At 40.9% G+C, this 19,984-nt stretch overlaps 1 protein-coding gene across 3 annotated transcripts in view; it reads right to left on the bottom strand.

Moving 5' to 3' along the window:
• Window positions 1-19,984, bottom strand: part of Nup98 (nucleoporin 98 and 96 precursor) — a 119,513-nt gene that overhangs the window by 43,534 nt on the left and 55,995 nt on the right. For all 3 annotated transcript variants that reach the window (XM_042687605.1, XM_042687598.1, XM_042687589.1), the window contains exons 14-20: window positions 16,913-17,100; window positions 15,164-15,280; window positions 12,943-13,238; window positions 8,715-8,828; window positions 7,175-7,313; window positions 2,977-3,154; window positions 168-332 (exon numbers count right to left, since the gene is read on the bottom strand). In XM_042687605.1, the coding sequence (XP_042543539.1) occupies window positions 168-332; window positions 2,977-3,154; window positions 7,175-7,313; window positions 8,715-8,828; window positions 12,943-13,238; window positions 15,164-15,280; window positions 16,913-17,100 (1,197 nt within the window). The remainder of the gene's footprint in view (window positions 1-167; window positions 333-2,976; window positions 3,155-7,174; window positions 7,314-8,714; window positions 8,829-12,942; window positions 13,239-15,163; window positions 15,281-16,912; window positions 17,101-19,984) is intronic.

The following is a 19,984-nucleotide window of genomic DNA, read 5'->3' on the forward strand; positions in this document are numbered from 1 at the left end:
AAAAATTAGATGCCCTCATGCCTTCCCCTCCCTTGTACTTGTGTCACTATGAATGCCAATCTATTTGTACTGGTCCCAGTTCCTGGGGTCATAAAACAGCTTTGTGAGATGGCTTGCTCTGAACTTCTGTATCACGAATTCCATTCAAATTCATGTCCTTTCTCTACCTGAGGTGGAGATGCAGGTTTGCCATTAAGAGCCATCTGGAAAGGGGTAGTCTGGCCTGCAGGAGGCAAAGGGGCAGTCTTCAACTTCTTTGAACTAGTTTTGGATGGGTGTTCTTCCTCCTCTTCATCAGAATCCTGAAGGCCATATTTGGAAAAATGGGAGACCTAAAGAAGTCAAACATTTAAAATATTATTTATCAAAACAAATCCAGGAGATAGAAACATTTTTTTTCTGTTCTTGCTAATGTTGTTGGTGGTGGTGTTTGTTTTTGCTTTTGGGTTTTTATTTTTGATGGGGGCAAAGAAAAGGAGGGAGGGTGAAGAAATGCAATCATGTTATTAGTATCCAGTATGTGGAAAACAAACTATGTAACTTGTGGGCAAAGATGGGAGGGAAAAACTGGGACAAAGTAAAGGAAGAAATGATACTGTGCAAAAAAGGCATATAACTCCTTACCTGACTTATTAAGTGGTAATCCGTCTGTATAACACCTCAACAATAATAAAATTCTATTTTTTTGGAGGGGGGGTCTGGTTGTGGGGCCTGAACTCTGGGCCTGGGTGCTCTTCCTCAGCTCTTCAGATCAAGGCTAGCGCTCTACCACTTGAGCCACAGCGCCACTTCCAGCTTTTTTCTTTTTGCTTATGGGTGCTGAGGAATCGAACCCAGGGCCTCAGGCATGCAAGGCAAACGCTCTACCACTGAGCCACCTTCCCAGCCCCATAAAATTCTATTTTTAAAAAAGCCAAATATAAAAATGAAATGTCACACCTAGTATAGCACTATTTCTAAGATTCAGGTGATGCTTAGTGTATACAGCAGTAGTACTTATAATGAATATAGATTAAATAATGTACACAAAAATGTCACTTTTGCTAGGTGCTGGTGGCTCATACCTGTAATCTTTGTTTTTTTGTTTTTGTTTTTTTTTGGGTCCGGTTGTGGGGCCTGAACTCTGGGCCTGGGTGCTGTCCCTCAGCTCTTCAGCTCAAGGCTAGAGCTCTTCCACTTAAGCCACAGCACCACTTCTGGCTTTTTCCTTTTTGCTTATGTGGTGCTGAGGAATCAAACCCAGGGCCTCAGGCATGCAAGGCAAGAAGCGCTCTACCACTGAGCCAACTTCCCAGCCCCATACCTGTAATCTTATCTTCTCAGGGTCTGAGGATCAAAGTCTGAAGCCATCCCAGGCAGGAAAGTTTGTGAGACTCTTTCTTACCTCTACTCAACTACGGAAAAAATCAGAATTGGAGCTCTGACTCAAGTGGTATCCTTAAGCAGGATGCTCAGGGATAGAGCCCAGGCCCTGAGTTCAAGACCCAGGACACAGATACATGACACATGTCATTGTAAATGTAATGACTAATACAGGAAAATGTTACACATGTCACCCAAATGCTATCTACATAGGGCCTTTATCTAGTTAAAATTATACAATCAGGGACAGGGAATGTAGCTTAGTGGTATAGTGCTTGCCTCAAATGCATGAAGCGTGGGCTTCGATTCCTCAGTACCACATAAACAGAAAAAGCTATAAGTGGCACTCTGGCTCAAGCAGTAGAGTGCTAGCCTTGAGTAAAAAAGTACCCCAGGACTGGCAAAAAAAAAAAGCCTAAAAGAGGAAGAAACTTCTGGATAAAAGGATAAAATGGGGCTGGGAAGGTAGCTTAGTGATAGAGTGCTTGCCTTGCATGCATGAAGCCCTGGATTCAATTCCTCAGCACCACATAAGCAGAAAAATCCAGAAGTGGAGCTGTGGCTCAAGGGGTAGGGTGCTACCTTGAGCTGAAGAGCTGAGGGACAGCCCCCAGGCCCTGAGTTCAGGCCTCATGACCAGTATAAGAAAAAAAAATTATATTAAGTGAAATAAGCCAGGCCCAAAGAAACATAGGTCCCATGATTTCCCTTATTTGCAATATCTAGCATATGTATGAGTCAAGCGGAAAAGGTCAGATAATGTGATGTTAGGAAAATGAACCCTTAGATATGTATTTTAATGCTTTTTTATTTCATGCATTTGTTTCTAACGCATTTATAAGATTATCTCTTTGTTGCTTTGTATGTCCCTCCCCCACAGTATAACCCCTGCTTTCACTATATTTGATGTCAGTATAACTTGTGGAGGAGATGGGGAAAAACAAGTTTAAGGATACAGGTGGACCTGTTGCAACAATGAGAAGTACAAGGTCATGTCGAAAACGAGCTTTACAACGTTGGTACAAGGGAGGGGGGGGAGGGAGAGGGGGAAGATTGGGTGGTGGGGAGGTAGGGGGGAGGTAGGGAATGGATGTGAAGGGTAAACAAAGGAGGAGGCTGCAATGCTTGATAAGAAATGTATGCATTATCCTGCCCATGTAATTGTAACCCCTCTGTACAGTATGTTCACAAAAAAAAAAAAAAAAAAAAAAGATAAAATGAAGTCAGTTTCTTCATTTCCAAGTGTTTTAAAGTATAAATGGTTTAGGAAGATCTCATTTATTAAGAGACGAATTCTGCACAATGAATTACAAACATTTTGTGACTCAATCTATAGATCATAAAAGTCATATTGGAGCAGGGCGCTAGTGGCTCACGCCTGTAATCCTAGCTACTTAGGAAGCTAAGATCTGAGGATTGCAGTTCAAAGCCAGCCCAGGCAGGAAAATCAGTGAGACTCTTATCTCCAATAAACCATCAAGCAACCGGAAGTGGTGGTGTGGCTCAAGAGGTAGAATGCTAGCCTTGCGCTGAAGAGCTCAGGCACAGTGCCCAGGCCCAGAGTTCAAGTCCCACAACTGACAAAAAAAAACCAAAAGGCCTATCAGGACATACCTTAAACACCCAAGAACCAGTTTCAGGCCGGTACTCCTTGAATTGGGCTCCCTGTTTCCTTGAAACTGCTTCCAATCTTCCCTCATAGTTGATGTCAGCAAGTCTATCTGGACTCTTTATTAAACAACGTGATGTTTTATCTGTTGGCCAAACTCCATCCAATGTAACTTCAGCCTTTCTGTAAAGTGTAGCAAAGTAAAATTTAAATACTTCATATTTATGAATAAAAAGCCAACATTTACATGAAGTAAAAAAGCTGCTTTATTATGTGCAATTATCCTACAGCTGTTTCATGAACTTAAGTCTTGCCTTGACAGTAGCCGAGCTTAAAAATAAGTCACTCCCACATCAACTCAGACTGCATCATTTCAAACTATGTTTATACTATTACTTAAGTTATAGTATAGTACTTGCTTACTTGGCCCTTAGCTTTACAAAACAAAAAACAGTAACTATAGTTTATTAATAATAAATACTTGTAGAATAAAGTAGTAAGAACACAAGTATTGGCCATTAAATAATGATCATGAAGATAATTACAATAGCTATGATGCATCATCTCTATCAATACAAAGTTCAAGTTTCTATCATTTTGTATGTCTTGTACCTAGGAGAGGGACAATGACATGACTATGTGGATGACTTTTTTTTTTTTTGGCCAGTCCCAGGGCTTGAACTCCGGGCCTGGGTGCTGTCCTTGAGCTTCTTTGTGCTCAAGGCTAGCACTCTTCTACCTAACTAACAGCACCACTTCTGGATTTTTCTGAGTTAAAAAATATCATGGACTATCTAGCCTAGGCTGGCTTTGAACAGTGATCCTCACATCTCAGCTTCCTGAGTAGCTAGGATTACAGGTGTGAGCCAGCCAGCAGTGGATGGCTTTTTTTTTTTTTTTTTTAGGTCCGGTAGTGAGGCCTGAACTCTGGGCCTGGGCGCTGTCCCTCAGCTCTTCAGCTCAAGGCTAGCGCTCTACCACTTGAGCAGCACCACTTCCGGCTTTTTTCTTTTTGCTTATATGGTGCTGAGGAATCGAACCCAGGGCCTCTTGCATGCAAAGCAAGCACTCTACCACTGAGCCACCTTCCCAGCCCATTGGATGGCTTTTTTAATTATTTTTTTTTTGGAGGGGTAGGGAGGGGGGATGGGGGGAGTACAAATCCTGGGGCTTGATCACAAGGCCTGGTCGCTGTCCTTGAGCTTTTTTCGCTCAAGGCTAACAATCAACCACTTTATTCGCACCTCCACTTTCAGCTTTTTACTGGTTAACTGGAGATAAGTCTCACAGACCCAGGTGCCAGTGGTGGCTCACACCTGTAATCCTAGCTACTCAGTTGGCTGAGATTTGAGAATCGCAGTTCAAAGCCAGCCCAGGCAGGAAAATCTGTGAAACTCTTGTTTCCAATAAACAACCAGAAAACCAGAAGTGGCGCTGTAGCTCAAGTGGTAGAGCACTAGCCTTGAGCTGAAGAGCTGAGAGACAGCGCTCAGGCCCAGAGTTCAAGCCCCATGACCAATAACAACAAGAAAAAAGTCTCACAGACTTTCCTGCCTAGGTTGGTATTGAACTGCAATCCTCATATTTAAGTCTCCTGAGTAGCGGAGCCACCAGCACCTGGCATGACTTGTTTTTGTTTTTGTAGGTCATTGGGGTTGAACTCAGGGCCTGAACACTCTTCCTGAACTCTTTTGCTCAAAGCTCTACTACCTGAGCCACAGCTTCACTTCTGGTTTTCTGGTGGTTAATTGGAGATGAGAGTGTCATGTACTTTCCTGCCCAGGCTGGCTTTGAACTGTGATCCTCAGAGCTCAAGTCTTCTGAGTAGCTAGGATTAAAGGCATGAGCCAAGAGTGCCTTGGCTGTTTCTTTTCAAAAAGACAAAAGAAAAAAAAGACAAAAAGACCTGACATGAAATTTATTATCTTACCCAACTCTAACTGGACATTTAAGGTATACATCCACATTGTTATATTCCTTTTCTTTTTTTAAGGATATAACTATGGTAGTTTGAATTTTATTGCCCATTTGTTCTTATTTGCACATAGTTTGAGTATACTACCATTTTCTGTGTTTTTAAAAAATTTAATCCCCACTTTGAGATATTAGTAGTGGGTAAAGTTAGTTCCTCAGTACCACATACACTGAAAAAGCTGGAGGTGGTGCTGTAGCTCAAGTACTAGAGTGCCTGCCTTGAGCTGAAGAGCTGAGGGACAGCACCCAGGCCCAGAGTTCAGGTCCCATGATCGACAGAGAAAAAAAAAAAGTATAGCCTTTGGAAAATGATTAGGATTAAATAAGGTCATTAGGGTAGAGGGAGAGACCAGATACATACTTGTGCTCCCTGGCCCTTGCCATATGCTTTCTTGCATTGACTTGGGGCTCTGCCAGGAAGAAGGCTATGATCAATGTGCTGCCCAGTCTTGGGACTTAGACCTCCCAGAACCTTAAGAGAAAATAAACCTCCTTTCCTTTGTAACTCACTCCGTCTACATACTGTGTAAATGGAGTGCTGGGTGCTGGTGGCTCACTCCTGTAATCCTAGTGATTTAAGAAGGCTGAGAGGGGCTGGGAAGGTAGCTCAGCAGTAGAGTGCATGCCTTGCAAGCATGAGGCCCTGGGTTCGATTCCTCAGCACCACATAAACAGAAAAAGCTGGAAATGGTGCTGTGGCTCCAGTGGTAGAGAGCTAGCCTTGAGCTGAAGGACAGCGCCCAGACCCAGAGTTCAGGCCCCATGACCGGCAAAAAAAAAAAAAAAAAAAAAAAAGAAGGCTGAAATCTGAGAACAGTAGTTCAAAGCCAGCCTGAGCAGTAAAGTCCATAAGACTTTTATCGCCAAAGAGATGAATAGAAGCATACATGTAAGAATTTCCTTTTAAGCTAAGGCTCTGGTCTCACGCCTGTAATCCTAGCTACTCAGGAGGCTGAAATCTGAGGATCGCCGTTCAAAGCCAGCCTGGGCAGGAAAGTCTGTGAAATTCTTGTTTCCAATAAACCACCAGAAAACCCAAGTGGCTCAAGTAATAAGAGCACTGGCCAAGGCCCAGAGTTCAAACCCCATGACCGATCAAAAAAAAAAAAAATTCTTATTACTATGCTAAACAAAGTCTTAATATGTTGCTCAGCCTGACCTCAAGCTTGGTATCTTCCTGACTCTTTAACTTCCATTCTTTTCAAGGGTATGTATCCTTTCTAGGGCATACTTGCATTTACCTCATTTTTGTTTTATGCACACACTGGCTAATGAATATTTGGGTTCTTTTTCAATTCTTGACTATTATGAACCGTGCTTTCATGAATGGGAGTACGCAAAAGCTTCATAATCCTGCTCTTTTTTTTTTTTGGCCAGTCCTGGGACCTGAACTCTGGGCCTGGTACTGTCCCTCAGCTCTTCAGCTCAAGGTAAGCTCTCTACTATTTGAGCTAGAGTGCCATCTCCAGCTTTCTCAGCTTATGTGGTGCTGAGAATCAAACCCAGGGCCTCAGGCATGCAAGGCAAGCACTCTACCACTGAGCAACCTTCCCAGCCCTGCTCTCAATTATTTTGGAAACATAGTTGGTGCTCTGTATTAGGGGTCTGCATCCATGAATTCAATTAAGCACAGATCAAAAATATTCACAGGGAAAAACCAATGGCAATTGTACATTAGAATATTTTTCTTGTAAATATTCTCTATGTAAAAACTACAGAACATTTTCTAGATGATCTAAAACATGGAGGCATGCATAATTTATATGGAAATATCATGCTTTTTTATGTATTTTATGTAACGAATGTGAACATCAAAAAACTGATATTCATGGGGGTGGGGTCTCCATATAGATATCAAAGACAATTATACTAGCATCTAATAACATTAAACCTTCCAACTCACAAACATAAACATCCTAACTATGGATGTTTCATCTGCCTACAAGAAATAGACATTAAGTATGACCACAGTGGAAACAAGGAAAAGAAACAAATTCTGAAACCTCAAGTTGGATCTGTTAATATTGGAAATGTTATAGTATATTGTTTTGTTTTCAGCTATGCTTTCAAATAAAAGTAGAGCAACTGATATACTTCATAGTAATTTACAAAAGTTTAAGTATATATATATAGGTGTGTGTATATATACACATATATAAACACATTTATGTTTACAGTGAAAAAATTGTGATTTAATTGATAATTTTTTAGATGTAAATAAATTCATACCTATTCAGCCCTTCACCCACAGGTGGTTTTTCGGTATCATCTAAGTAGACAATAACTTCTTTCCTCCGGATATGCACAATGTCATCCAAATTTAGATTTGTTAAATTCACATCTCCTTCGAAATAGATTGAGCCATAACCTGTAAGTCAGAACAAATAGTTAAAAACTCCTAATATTCAGAAAGAAAATTCCTACTTTTATCTGTACAATGATTAAACCATCAGGAAAAACAAGCAGCTTTAAACAATAGTATTTTAAATCACCTATGAATTCTTGATAATATAAGAACAAATGGAGGGCTGGGAATGTGGCTCAGTGGTAGAGTGCCTGCCTAGCATGCAGGAAGCCCTGGGTTCCATTTCTCAGTACCACATAAACAGAAAAAACCAGAAGTAGCCAGGCATAGGTGGCTCACGCCTGTAATCCTAGCTACTCAGGAGGCTGAGATCTGAGGATCACATTTCAAAGCCAGCCTGGGCAGGAAACTCATCTCCAATAAACCACTCAGAAAACCAGAAGTGGCACTGTGGCTCAAGTGGTAGAGCACTAGCCTTGAGGTGAAAAGCTGAGGAACAGCGCCCAGGCCCAGAGTTCAAGACCCAGGGCAGACCAAAATAAAGAAAAAAGAAAAAACCCAAAGTGGTGACATGGCTCAATTGGTAGAGCATTACCCTTGAGCACAGAGAGCCTCAGGGACAGAGCCCAGGCCCCAAGCTCAAGACCTGTACTGGCAAAAAAAGAAAAAAAAAAAAGAAAAAAGAACTGGAGTGAAATAAATTAATAAATAGGATAAATTTTAATATAAAATAGCCTTTTTTGGGTTTTTTTTTTTTTTGAGGTGGGGTCAGTTGTAGGGCTTAAACTCTGGGCCTGGAGCTGTCCCTGGGCTCTTCAGCTCAAAACTAGCACTCTCTAGGCTTGAGCTGAAGAGCCGAGGGACAGCACCCAAGCCCAGAGTTCAAGCCCCATGACCGACAACAAAACAAAACAAACCACAAAACTAGCATTCTACCACTTGAGCCACCACAGTGCCACTTCTGGTTTTCTGGTGGTTAATTGAAGATAAGTGTCTCAGGGATCTTCTTGCCTGGGCTGGCTTTGAATCGCAATCCTCAGATCTCAGCCTCCTGAGTAGCTAAGATTACAGGTGAGACCAAAATACTCTTCAATTTCTTCACAAGTATATATAATGTAGCCACAGAACAAATTTTAATACTCTGTTTGCCATAAAAACATCTAGGTCCTTTTTTAATATATAGTGAGGTGAAATTTCTCTCCTAGGAAATATAAGCAGTTATATGTACAATTTTAAGTAATAATTCAATACAAAATTAGACCTAAGTACTAATACCCTATTAGTTAATTCTCATTTAGTATATTTCCAGTAAATTGTGAAAAATTACAATGTGCCAAATAATAATTCCCAGCCACAAACAGGTATACCTAAGCACCTCTCCAAAGTTACACAATTTAAGTCTTAAATCAGAAAAGAAAGGTGTAAATGTCTAGTTTATATATTAACTCCTAAATTTACACTCACCTTTACGACCAATAGTGAAGTCAGAGACGATGCATTCTCCTTTTTCATTCGTAATTTTAGCAAGGTCATCCATAGATGGAATAGTATAGTAACCAATCTTAGTGAGAACAATGCCTGACCAAAAAAAAAAAAAGTATATTAACTGTAATTATTCTTGGGTGCAGCACTTCTCAATATTTTATTATTTTTACTCAAAAAGTTTCCTACCAATTTTTTTTATTTTTTTATTTTTTTGTCAGTTGTGGGCCTGAACCCTGTCTCTGAGCTCTTCAGTTCAAGGCTTGTGCTCTATCACTTCAGCCACAGCGCCACTTCTGGCTTTTTCTGCTTATGTGATACTGAGGAATCAAACCCAGAGCCTCATGCATGCAAGGCAAGCACTCTGCCACTGAGCCACCTTCCCAGCCCTACCAATTTTTTTATATTACCAGAAATATTCAGCATATTATCATATAAAAGAAAAATAGATAGCAATAAGGAATGTTTTCCAAACTAGTTTATGGAGCAGTAACAAGACAAACTATATTTTTTCAAAAAGGCTTCATGAACAAATACGTCTGAGTAACATACTAACGATTATTAGGACTCTAAAAAAGATAATGATGTCTATTTAATTTTGCTTAGTTTGGTGTTTCCCATACTTAATTTACCACAGAATCTTCTTTTCCAAAGTCACTCATTGCCTGGGCACCAGTGGTTCATGCCTGTAACCCACTAGGACAGCAAAGTCCATTAGACTCAAGTGATAAGAGTGCCAGCCTTGAATGAAGAGGCTAGGGAACAAGCCTAGGCCCTGAGTTTAAGCCCCAGTACCAGCCAAAAGTAAGAGGGATATCCACTAACATTCTATAGTATGAAAGGCACTTCATTGAACATACAGTAATAAAACCTTGCACTATCCATTTTTCTTTTTTCTTTTTGGGTCCCGTCGTGGGTCCTGAACTCTGGGCCTGGGCCCTGTCCCTAAGCTCTTCAGCTCAAGGCTAGTGTTCTTCCACTTGAGCCACAGCGCCACTTTCCGGCTTTTTTCTTTTTGCTTATGTGGTGCTGAGGAATCGAACCCAGGACCTCAGGCACGCAAGCGCTCTACCACTGAACCACCTTCCCAGCCCCTCCATTTTTTCTTTTATCTTATACACAGGATATCTAAAGTCCAGAGTGAAAAATAATCTTCCCTAGCCTAACAGCTGTACTTTAGTGATATAAAAAATAATATATAAGCAAGTCCCATAGAAAACATCAAAAAAGAAAATTAAAGAACTCAAAAATCTCTAGTGAGCTGGGCGCTGGTAGCTCACGCTGTAATCCTAGTTACTTAGGAGGCTGAGATCTGAGGATTGCGGTTCAAAGCCAGCCAGCCCGGGCAGGGCAGTAAAGTCCATGAAACTCTTATCTCCAATAAACCACCATAAAACTGGAAGCGGCGCTGTAGCTCAAGTGGTAGAGCGCTCGCCTTGAGCTCAAGAGCTGAGGGACAGCGCCCAGGCCCAGAGTTCAAGCCCCACGACCGACAAAAAAAAAAAAAAAAAAGAATCTTTAGTGGGCTTGTTTTAGTTGCCCTCTGTCCCATCTGTAGGCAGATATCTTTAAGTGGATCAAGCTCTAGCACACACACACACACACACACACACACACACACACACACACACACACACACACACACACACACACACACACACACGAAGTGGGTGGCAGCAAACAATCTGCATTAACTGGGTATTTAAAAACAAAGACAGAGGCTGGGAAGGTGGCTCAGTGGTAGAGTGCTTGCCTTGCATGCATGAGGCCCTGGGTTTGGTTCATCAGTACCACATAAGCAGAAAAAGCCGGAAGTGGCTCTGTGGCTCAAGTAGTAGAACACTAGCCTTGAGCTGAAGAGCTGAGGGACAGCGCCCAGACCCAGAGTTCAGGCCCCAAGACCGGCAAGGCAAAACAAAACAAAACAAAACAAACAAAGGCATAATAACTGTAACAAATCTACTTGGTTAAAAATTCACCAATATTACTACTTGCAATTTTAATTATTTCTAAGGGCACCAAAAGATCTATAAGGAAACAAATAACTGAATTAAAAAAATTTACATTTCAATAATGACTGCAAAACAACCTAAATGCTCGTTAACAAAGAAAGGTATACCATATTTATATAATGAATTACTACAAAGTAATGAAAAGGAACCAACCATCAATATATGCTACTCAAATGAAATTTCATTAAAATTTATTAAGTCCAAAGAATATATAAAGTTGTGGGCCAGTGGCTCAGGTTTATAATCCTACCTACTCAGGAGTCAGACCTGAGGATCACTATCTAAAGCCATACTGAGTAGGAAGGTTTCTTATCACAAATTAACCTCTAAAAAAGCCAAAAGTTTGTTAAGTGGTAGAATACTACCCTTGAGCACAAAAGCTCAGGTATAGAGAGCCCAGCCGAGTTCAAGCCCTAGTACTCGAAGGGAAAAAAAGGACTAGGGTCATAACTCAAGTGGTAGAGTGCTTGCCTAGTATCTTGAGGTCCTGAGATGAAGCACCAGTAGTAAAGAGAAAGGAAAGAAATAACATATGGTTGAGTGTAGTTTAATATGCCTGGGTGTGGTTACACACACCTGTAATCCTAGCACTGAGGAAGCTGAGGTGAGGATCACTTGAAACCAGAAGTTCAAGCTTAGCCTGGGCAAGACCCCATCTAAAACAAACAAACAAGAGTCTTTGTAGTATGACTGCATTTACATTAAGTCAAGGATAGGCAAAGAAATCTATGAAACCGAAAGAGGCTTTTATCTTATTTCGGGTCTAAATTATCTGAAATGAACCACTTAAAATTGATGCACTCCTTACCTATAAATTTTTATCTCAGTTAAAAAAAGAAAAAGAAAGAGCTGGGTACTGGTGGCTCATGCCTATAATCCTAACTATTCAGGAGGCTGAGATCTGAGGCTCATGATTCAAAGTCAGCCTGGAAAGGAAAGTCCATGAGACTTGTACCTCCATTTAATCTTCAGAAAAATGGAAGCAGAGCTGTGGCTCAAAGTGTTAAGAGTGTGAACCTTAAGCAAAAATATTCAGGGACAATGCCCAGACCAAGTTCAACCCCAATGATAAAAAAAAAGTAATGGCCTTTACTTAAACCAAAATGAGACACTGCATACATACAGAAAAAAATGCAAAAGATGGAAGACACCCCAAACTTGTAGTTTAGGTATTTGAGAGAATGTATAGAACTGGGGTCATTAAATAAAATAATTACAGCAACAGTTACTATTTCAATGTAATACATGGTAAGTATTCTTATCAAATACTTTAAACTACAGAGAAGAACATAATTAGCATTCTTATTTTAATTTAGAATGTAATGAGTAATCCATCTTAATTTATAAAATTAGGAATAGTTCCTTTGGCTATAAAATGGGCTACTGACTCTTAAGATAATTAAAAACAGCATTTTTTCCTTTGTGGCAGTACTGTGGCTTGAACTCGGGGCCTTCAGATTTTGCTTGACTATTATCAAATGAAAAATGTGTCTACAACTAGTTTCTGAAATGCAGAGGCCACTCCATTTCTGAAGATGAAGTGCTCTTCAGCTATAATATACATATACAAGTTAGAAATCAATGTGCTCCTTTGTATATGATGATGTGAGGTCAAATTTGTGGAAGTCTTATTTCAAGAAATTTTTGCTACTAAGGGCAAAAGTCACATGAACCTGAACTTCCTCTCTAAAGTGATAAATATGTAATTAAGACAACTCAAACAAACTTTTGTATTCGTGTGTTTACTGGGGAGCTTGAATTCCAGTCCTTATGCTCTCATTTGGGTTTTACGCTCAACTCTACCAATAAAGCCACATTTCAACTTCTGGCTTTCACTAGGTAACTAGAAATAAGAATCTCACAGGGGCTGGGAATATGCTGAGTGGTAGTGTTTTTCTAGCATGCATGAAGCCCTGAGTTTGATTCCTCAGTACAAAATAGAGAGAAAAAGCTGGAAGTGATGCTGTGGCTCAAGTGGTAGAATGAATGCTAGCCTTGAGCACAGAGAAGCTCAGGGACAGTGCCCGGGCCCCTGAGTTCAAGCCCCAGGACTGGGAAAAAAACAGATTTGTTTATCAAATCTTAGATCCTCAGATCTCAGCCACAAGTAGATAGGATTAGAAGCATGAGCTATGGGTTCCCAGCTAAAGACATTATTTTAAACATATTCCAAATGTGTAAGAAGTATGTGCTCTGACCTGCTGGATGCATATGGTAAGAATTATTTTCTATTTCCTCTCGGTCATCTTGCAGTGACTCATCATGGAAGGAAGTTTCTTCACTACTTCCTTCTAGGCCATTTCGCAAAGCAACTCGCATGTTCAGTGCAACAATGGTATCATCCACACTGTTGCTGTTGTGTTTATTGCCAACATTCTCTGGAGTTTGAGGAATTGGTTTGGCAATAGGGTTAGTGTAAAAATGGGATACAAGAGAATCTTCATCTCCATCCTGCTGATGGTTTTCATCAACAGGTTTGCTCAGGAAACTAAATCTGAAAAGGAAGAGAAAAAAGCAGTAATAACAACGATAAAGTTACCTTTACTAAATATCTGGCATTAGTCTGTAATTTCATATATTAAAATTAATACATAATAATCATGTGAAATAAGTCATAATTATTATTTCTATTTTCTTTTTCTTTTCTTTTCTTTTTTTTTTTTTGGGTCCGGTCATGGGGCCTGAACTCGGCCTGGGCACTGTCCCTCAGCTCTTCAGCACCACTTCCGGCTTTTTTCTTTTTGCTTATGTGGTGCTGAGGAATCGAACCCAGGGCCTCAGGCATACAAGGCACTACCACTGAGCCACCTTCCCAGCCCATAAACACTATATTAATTTTTTAATTTGGCTATTATTTTAGTAATCATCACAGACAAAATAAATATAATTTACCAAAGTGAGAAGCGTCAAATGTGTTACAACCCTGTCTAAAACAATACAGATATATACAAAATAGTTCTGCAGAACTAAACCAGAATTCCAAATACTTTAAAGTTCAAAGTACTAAAGAGACTGGTGGTATGACTCAAGGTGATAAGCAAAAATATACACATACAGCTAGATGCCTCTAAGCAGTAATACTTCTATGCAACATTCACTAATCTTCATAAAGTTTCATAAAATTTTAGGTTCAGATCTCTTTTAAAAACAAGGGCTGGGGCTGGGATATAGCTCAGTGGCAAAGCACTTGCCTAGCAAGTGCAACGTCCTGGGTTCAATCCCCAGTACCAAGAAAGAAAAGACAAAAAATATACAGTTAAAAACAAGGGCTGGGGGGGCTGGGAAGGTGGCTCAGTGGTAGAGTGCTTGCCTAGCATGCATGAGGCCCTGGGTTCGATTCCTCAGCACCACATAAGCAGAAAAGGCCAAAAGTAGTGCTGTCGCTCAAGTGGTAGGGTGCTAGCCTTGAGCTGAAGAGCTCAGGGACAGCGCCCAGGCCTAGAGTTCAGGCTCCACAAGTGACCAAAAAACAAACAAACAAAACAAAACAAAACAAAACCAAGGGCTGGAATCTCCATGTGGTAGCTAGATCTAAAATACAATGGAGCATAATAAAGGATACAGGACTCTAGGCATTCACACACAGTGAGATCAAAGGAGGATACTCTTCCTAGGAGAGGAACACCAAGGTACAATGCCTATGTGCCTCTGATCATACAAAATAATATTTGCTGAAATGAACTCCAGGAAATGGAAAAGAGGATTTTTTTTTGTTGCTGTTTTTATTTTCTTTTTTTGTCTTATTTGTTCATTTATGTCTTTGGGAGGGTTATGAGGGGCACAGAAATGGGAGTGACAAATGGTGAACAAATGCAGTAATGGTATTCACTAAACACTATGTTGAAAATGAACTATACAACTAGTGGGAGATGGAAGGGAAAAAAAGACTGGGCATGGATCAAGTGGTAGAGCACCTGCTTATCAAGTGTAGACACTAAGTTCAAATCCAAACTCTTTTTCTTTTTGCCAATTTTGAGGACTGAACTCTGAGCCTGGGAGCTGTCCCTCAGCTCTTCAGCTCAAAGCTAGTGCTCTACTACTTGAGCCACATCACCACTTCTGGGTTTTTCTGCCTATGTGGGGCTAAGGAATGGAACCCAGGACCTCCTGCATGCAAAGTAAGCACTCTACCACTGAGCCACCTTCCCAGCTCAAACCCAAACTCTAATACTGCCAAAAAGGAAAAAAAGGGCTGGGAATGTGGCTTAGTGGTAGAGTACTTGCCTTGCATACATGAAGCCCTGGGTTTGATTCCTCAGTACCACATAAGCGGAAAAAGCCCAAAGTGACACTGTGGCTCAATTGGTAGAGTGTTAACCTTGAGCACAGAAAAAGCTCAAGCCCTAGGGCTGGCAAAGAGTTTAGCATGCTAAATCTGAGTGCTCTTTAAGAGAAAAAACTCAACAGAATTCATTTTACCTCTCTCCATTTTCTGGATATTCAGATGGTGAAGCTAGATCTTCTGAATCTCGATTAACAGGAGAAAAGAGATTGCTGTTGTTAAGGTTCTTCAAAACTAATTTCTTAATGCTCTTCCTACAAAGAGAAAAGAAAAAAATTTCTCAAAGTGATCTGGTTTTAGATAATTACCTTTTTTTTTTTGGGGGGGGGGGGGGGGAGGTTGGTTGTAGGGCTTGAACTCTGGGCCTGGGGCTGGAACTCTGGGCCTCGGTGCTGTCCCTGAGCTCTTCAGCTCAAGGCTAGTGTTCTATCACTTAAGACACAGTGCCACTTCAGGTTTTTCTGGTGGTCAACTGGAGATAAGAGTCTCAAGGATGTTCCTGCCTGGGCTGGCTATGAAATGCTATCCTCAGATCTCATTCTCCTAAGTAGCTAGAAATACAGGCTTGAACCACTGCCTGGCTCTAACCACATTTTTAAGGTGCTCTCTTCCATGAGTACCTGTGGAAGTAAAGGCAGATTCTCTATTGTTCAGCTCTACTGGCAAGTATATTTCATAAGGCCCAGTTGTGTTCAATACTCATTAATCACTAAGATAAGGAAATCTTTCTAGGCATTTAAATTACAAGAAAAAAAATTAAAGATCCTTATCTATGTAGAGCTTATGTTCTACAGGAAGATAACTGACAAAAACAAAATATTAAAAGGGCACATTAGCCAGATGCTGGTGGCTTACACCTGTAATCCTAGCTAATCAGGAGGCAGAGATCTGAGGATTTCACTTTGACGCCATTTCAGGAAAGTCTGTGAGACTATCTCCAAAATAAACCACTCAGAAAAAGCCAGAAGTAGTGATATGGCTCAAGTGGCAGAGAGCCAGCCTAAAGCAAAAAAAAGCCAAGTTAGAGCTAGAGGACCTGAGATCAAGCCCTAGTACAAGCACAAAAATAAAAAAAATAATAAAACATATATAAGAAGTAAAACTGTAAGTCTATTCACCAAGTACTTTATGTAATTATGATTGTTTCTGGGAAGAACTAAACTATTTTTATTCTCCAAGACCTCTTGCGTTTTCAAACTCAAATAAAATGAAGCTGGGCACTAGTGGCTTACACCTATAATCCCAGCTACTGAGGAGGATGAGTTCTAAGAATTGAGGTTTGAAGCAAGTTGGAGCAGACAAATCTAAGATTCTTTTTTTTTTTTAATTCTGAAAATACCGTACAGAGGAGTTACAACTACGTGGGCAAGACAATGAGTACTTTTTTTTTTTTTTGGGTCCGGTCGTGGGGCCTGAACTCTAGGCCTGGGCGCTGTCTCTCAGCTCTTCAGCTCAAGGCTAGTGCTCTACCACTTGAGCCACAGTGCCACTTCCAGCTTTTTTTTTTTTTTCTGCTTATGTGGTGCTGAGGAATCGAACCCAGGGCCTCATGCATGCAAGGCAAGCGCTCTACCACTGAGCCACCTTCCCAGCCCTGAGAGATTCTTATCTCTACACCTTAAAGCCAGAAATGGAGCTGTGGGATTCAAGTGTTAAAGCACCTGCAGCTGTGAGAGTGTAAAGTCTTGGATCCAAGCCCAGGTATGGGCACAAAAACAAAGCTGGTATAAGAGCCTATAATCAAAGCACCTGAGTGGCTGACACACCAGGATCTGAGATTTAAGGCTAACTTGGGCTTCATAAGTTCCATAGTACATTTAAAGAAACAATTATGTAGTATTTTATATTTAGTTTGTATCAATATTTATGTTAACAAACAAACTCACTTGGGCATGAATGCTCCATTCGCAAGGGATGGTTCATCATCATCAAGCCCATCAAACAGATGGGATTTGGATGTGCCTGTTGTTTGCAGAGCCTTTGGTCGGACTCTGGTAGCAGGTCGAGGTGTCAGTTTATAATGAGTAGGTGTAGTAAGAGCCTTCTGGGCTGCTGGATTTGTTGGCTTTAATCTCTGAAAAACAGCATGAAAAAAAATTTAAGCTAGTAGAGTCACAACTAAATTAATTGTATCTCTCCAATGTTTCTACAGCATTTTTCAAGATGATCTAATTGGTTTTCCTAAACAGTATATAATAAAATTATATATTCACTTTAAATAATGATGACTAGCATATAAAGTCTATCACAATTTATTATTCTTTTGCCAGTAATGACTGTTAAGATGTTTTCTGTGATCATTTACAATTTGGTATCTTTGGTTCGTGTGTTTTGCCCTGTACATATCAAAGTTAAAGGATACACCTTCTGACGTCCAATCACCAATATCACCCAAATGCCTATGCTCTTACCAATATCATATGTAATTTTTTTTGTTGTGCTAGTCCTAGGGCTTGAACACAGGGCCTGGGCACACTGTCTCTCAGCTCTACTTACAGCTTTTGTTTTTTGTTTATTTTTTTTGGTCCGGTCATGGGGCCTGAACTCTGGGCCTGGGCACTGTCCCTCAGCTCTTCAGCTCAAGGCTAGCGCTCTACCACTTGAGCCACAGAGCCACTTCCGGCTTTTTTCTGTTTGTTTGCTTATGTGGTGCTGAGGAATCGAACCCAGGGCCTCATGCATGCAAGGCAAGCACTCTACCACTGAGCCACCTTCCTAGCCCCTACTTACAGCTTTTGTAATTACTTGGAGATAAGCGTCTCAGGACTTTTCTGCCTGGGCTGGCTTTGAACTATGATCTTTAGATCTCAGTCTCTTGAGTAATTAGGATTGCAGGTATGAATCACTGGGCCCAGCTACATTTTGTTTTTTGTCAGTACTAGAATTTGAACTCAGGACTACATGCTTTGTTAGACAAACACTCTTTCATATGTGCCATTCCCCTGCCTTTTTTTTTGTTGGTCGTGGGGCTTGAACTCTGGCTCTAGGAACTGTCTCTGAGCCCTTCAGCTCAAGGTGAGCGCTCTACCACTTGAGCCACAGCACCATGTTTCTGGCTGGGGATAGCACAGAATAATAATCCACCTACAGCCCTTCGTGTAGCTGAGATTACGGACATATCCCACCATACCAGGCTCATTGAGACAATTTTTACTATCTTTTTGCCTGAGTTGGCCTCCTGCCCTAAGTATCTATATCTCTCCCAGGAAGCTGAGGTTTAAATTTACTATTTTAATACATTTTGGGGGGAGGGGGGTTCCTTGTGGCTTCAACCCTGGACCACTGTCCCTGAGCTTCTTTTGTTCAAAGCTAGCACTCTACCACTTGAGCCACAGCACCACTTCTGGCTTTTTCTGAGTAGTTTATTGTAAATAAAAGTCTCACTGACATTCTTATGTCTAATTAACCACCAAAGAGTCAGAAATGGAGCTGTGGCTCAAGTGGTAAGCCTTAAGTCTGGGACAGCAACCAGGCCTTAGAGTTCAAGCCCTAGGACCAGCACCAAATTATAATGTTATTACTAGGCTTAGTATGTAGTTCTGTTGTAGAGTGCTTGCCTTGAATGCATGAGGCCCTGGGTTCAATTCCTTAGTACCACATAAGCAGAAAAAGCTGGAAGTTGCACTGTGGCTCAAGTGGTAGAGCGCTAGCCTTGAGCTGAAGAGCTGAGGGACAGCGCTCAGGCCCAGAGTTCAGGCCCCATGATCAACAACAACAACAAATTCAGCTTCTCTCAACCTTAGTTTACTTAATTATTAAAGGAAAATACCTGCTTTACTTTAAGGCTGATGAAAACCCTGAGCCTTGACCTCCAGTCAAATAACTGTTCCATTGTTTGTTATTCTGCCTCATTGATACAGCAAAAATAATTTGTTTTCTGGCCTAGTGAAAAGCATTTTTTTAATGGGTCCTTTGAAAATTAATTACAGCCAGGTGCAGTGGCTCACATCTATAATCCTAGCTACTCAGGAGGCTGAGATCTGAGGATCATGGTTTAAAGCCAGCCTGGGCAGGAAAGTCTGTGAGACTCTTATCTCCAATTAACAACCAGAAAACAGGAAGTGGCACTGTGGCTCACGAGGTAGAGTGCTAGCCTTGAGCTGAAGAGCTAAGGGACAGCACCCAGACCCATAGTTCCAGCCCTACGACTGACCAAAATTAAAGATTCAAAAATTAATTACATTGTCTGGGTGCCAGTGGCTCATACCTGTAATCCCAGCTACTCAGGAGGCTGAGATTTGAGGATCATTATTCAAAGCCAGCCACAGCAGTAGGCTATGAGAGTCATCTCTAAATAACCAATAAAAAGTCTAAAGTAGAGCTGTGGCTCGAGTGGTAGAACACTAGCCTTGGGGAAAAAAAACAAGCATACAAACAAAAAAACAGCTCTGGGACAGTGCCCACTAGCTGAGTTCAAGTCCCAGTACCAGCTCAAAATATTTTTTAATTATATCTAATTTTAATCTCTTAAATTATTTAAAAGCACATTTTGTACATTTCTTTCCATAAGAAGGCATTTTACAGAAACATCCTGAAATTTATCTCTTCTGTGCTCAGATCCAACTCTGACTTGACTTCTCAGATCTAACTGATGATTTTCTGTGTTAGGGCCAAAGGTATTTCATTGCCAACCCTGGGGTACCAAGGAGATTGACCTGGATCCCCAAAATGAGTCCCAGAGCCTATCTGATAAGCCCACTTTGTAAGAACTCTAATGTTGCTCTGAGTACCTAAAGACAGGGGGATCTGAATCAGACAGTACCTGAAGGCTACTGTGCACCAGAACCCAAACAGGGCCTAAAGTGGATTACAAATGTCAGCTGAACCAGTCTATGGCACTTTTCCACTTTGATCTACATAACTATCATCTCCACTGCACCTTGCCTCCTCACCTATATTTTTTTGCTTGAGTGGTCAGGGTGAGATGGGGTGAGCACAAGACTGAAGAAAGTGGGAAT

The sequence above is a fragment of the Dipodomys spectabilis genome, unplaced genomic scaffold, assembly GCF_019054845.1.
Source record: "Dipodomys spectabilis isolate Male_0828 unplaced genomic scaffold, ASM1905484v1 ptg000003l, whole genome shotgun sequence".
In the NCBI taxonomy this organism is placed as follows: domain Eukaryota; kingdom Metazoa; phylum Chordata; class Mammalia; order Rodentia; family Heteromyidae; genus Dipodomys; species Dipodomys spectabilis.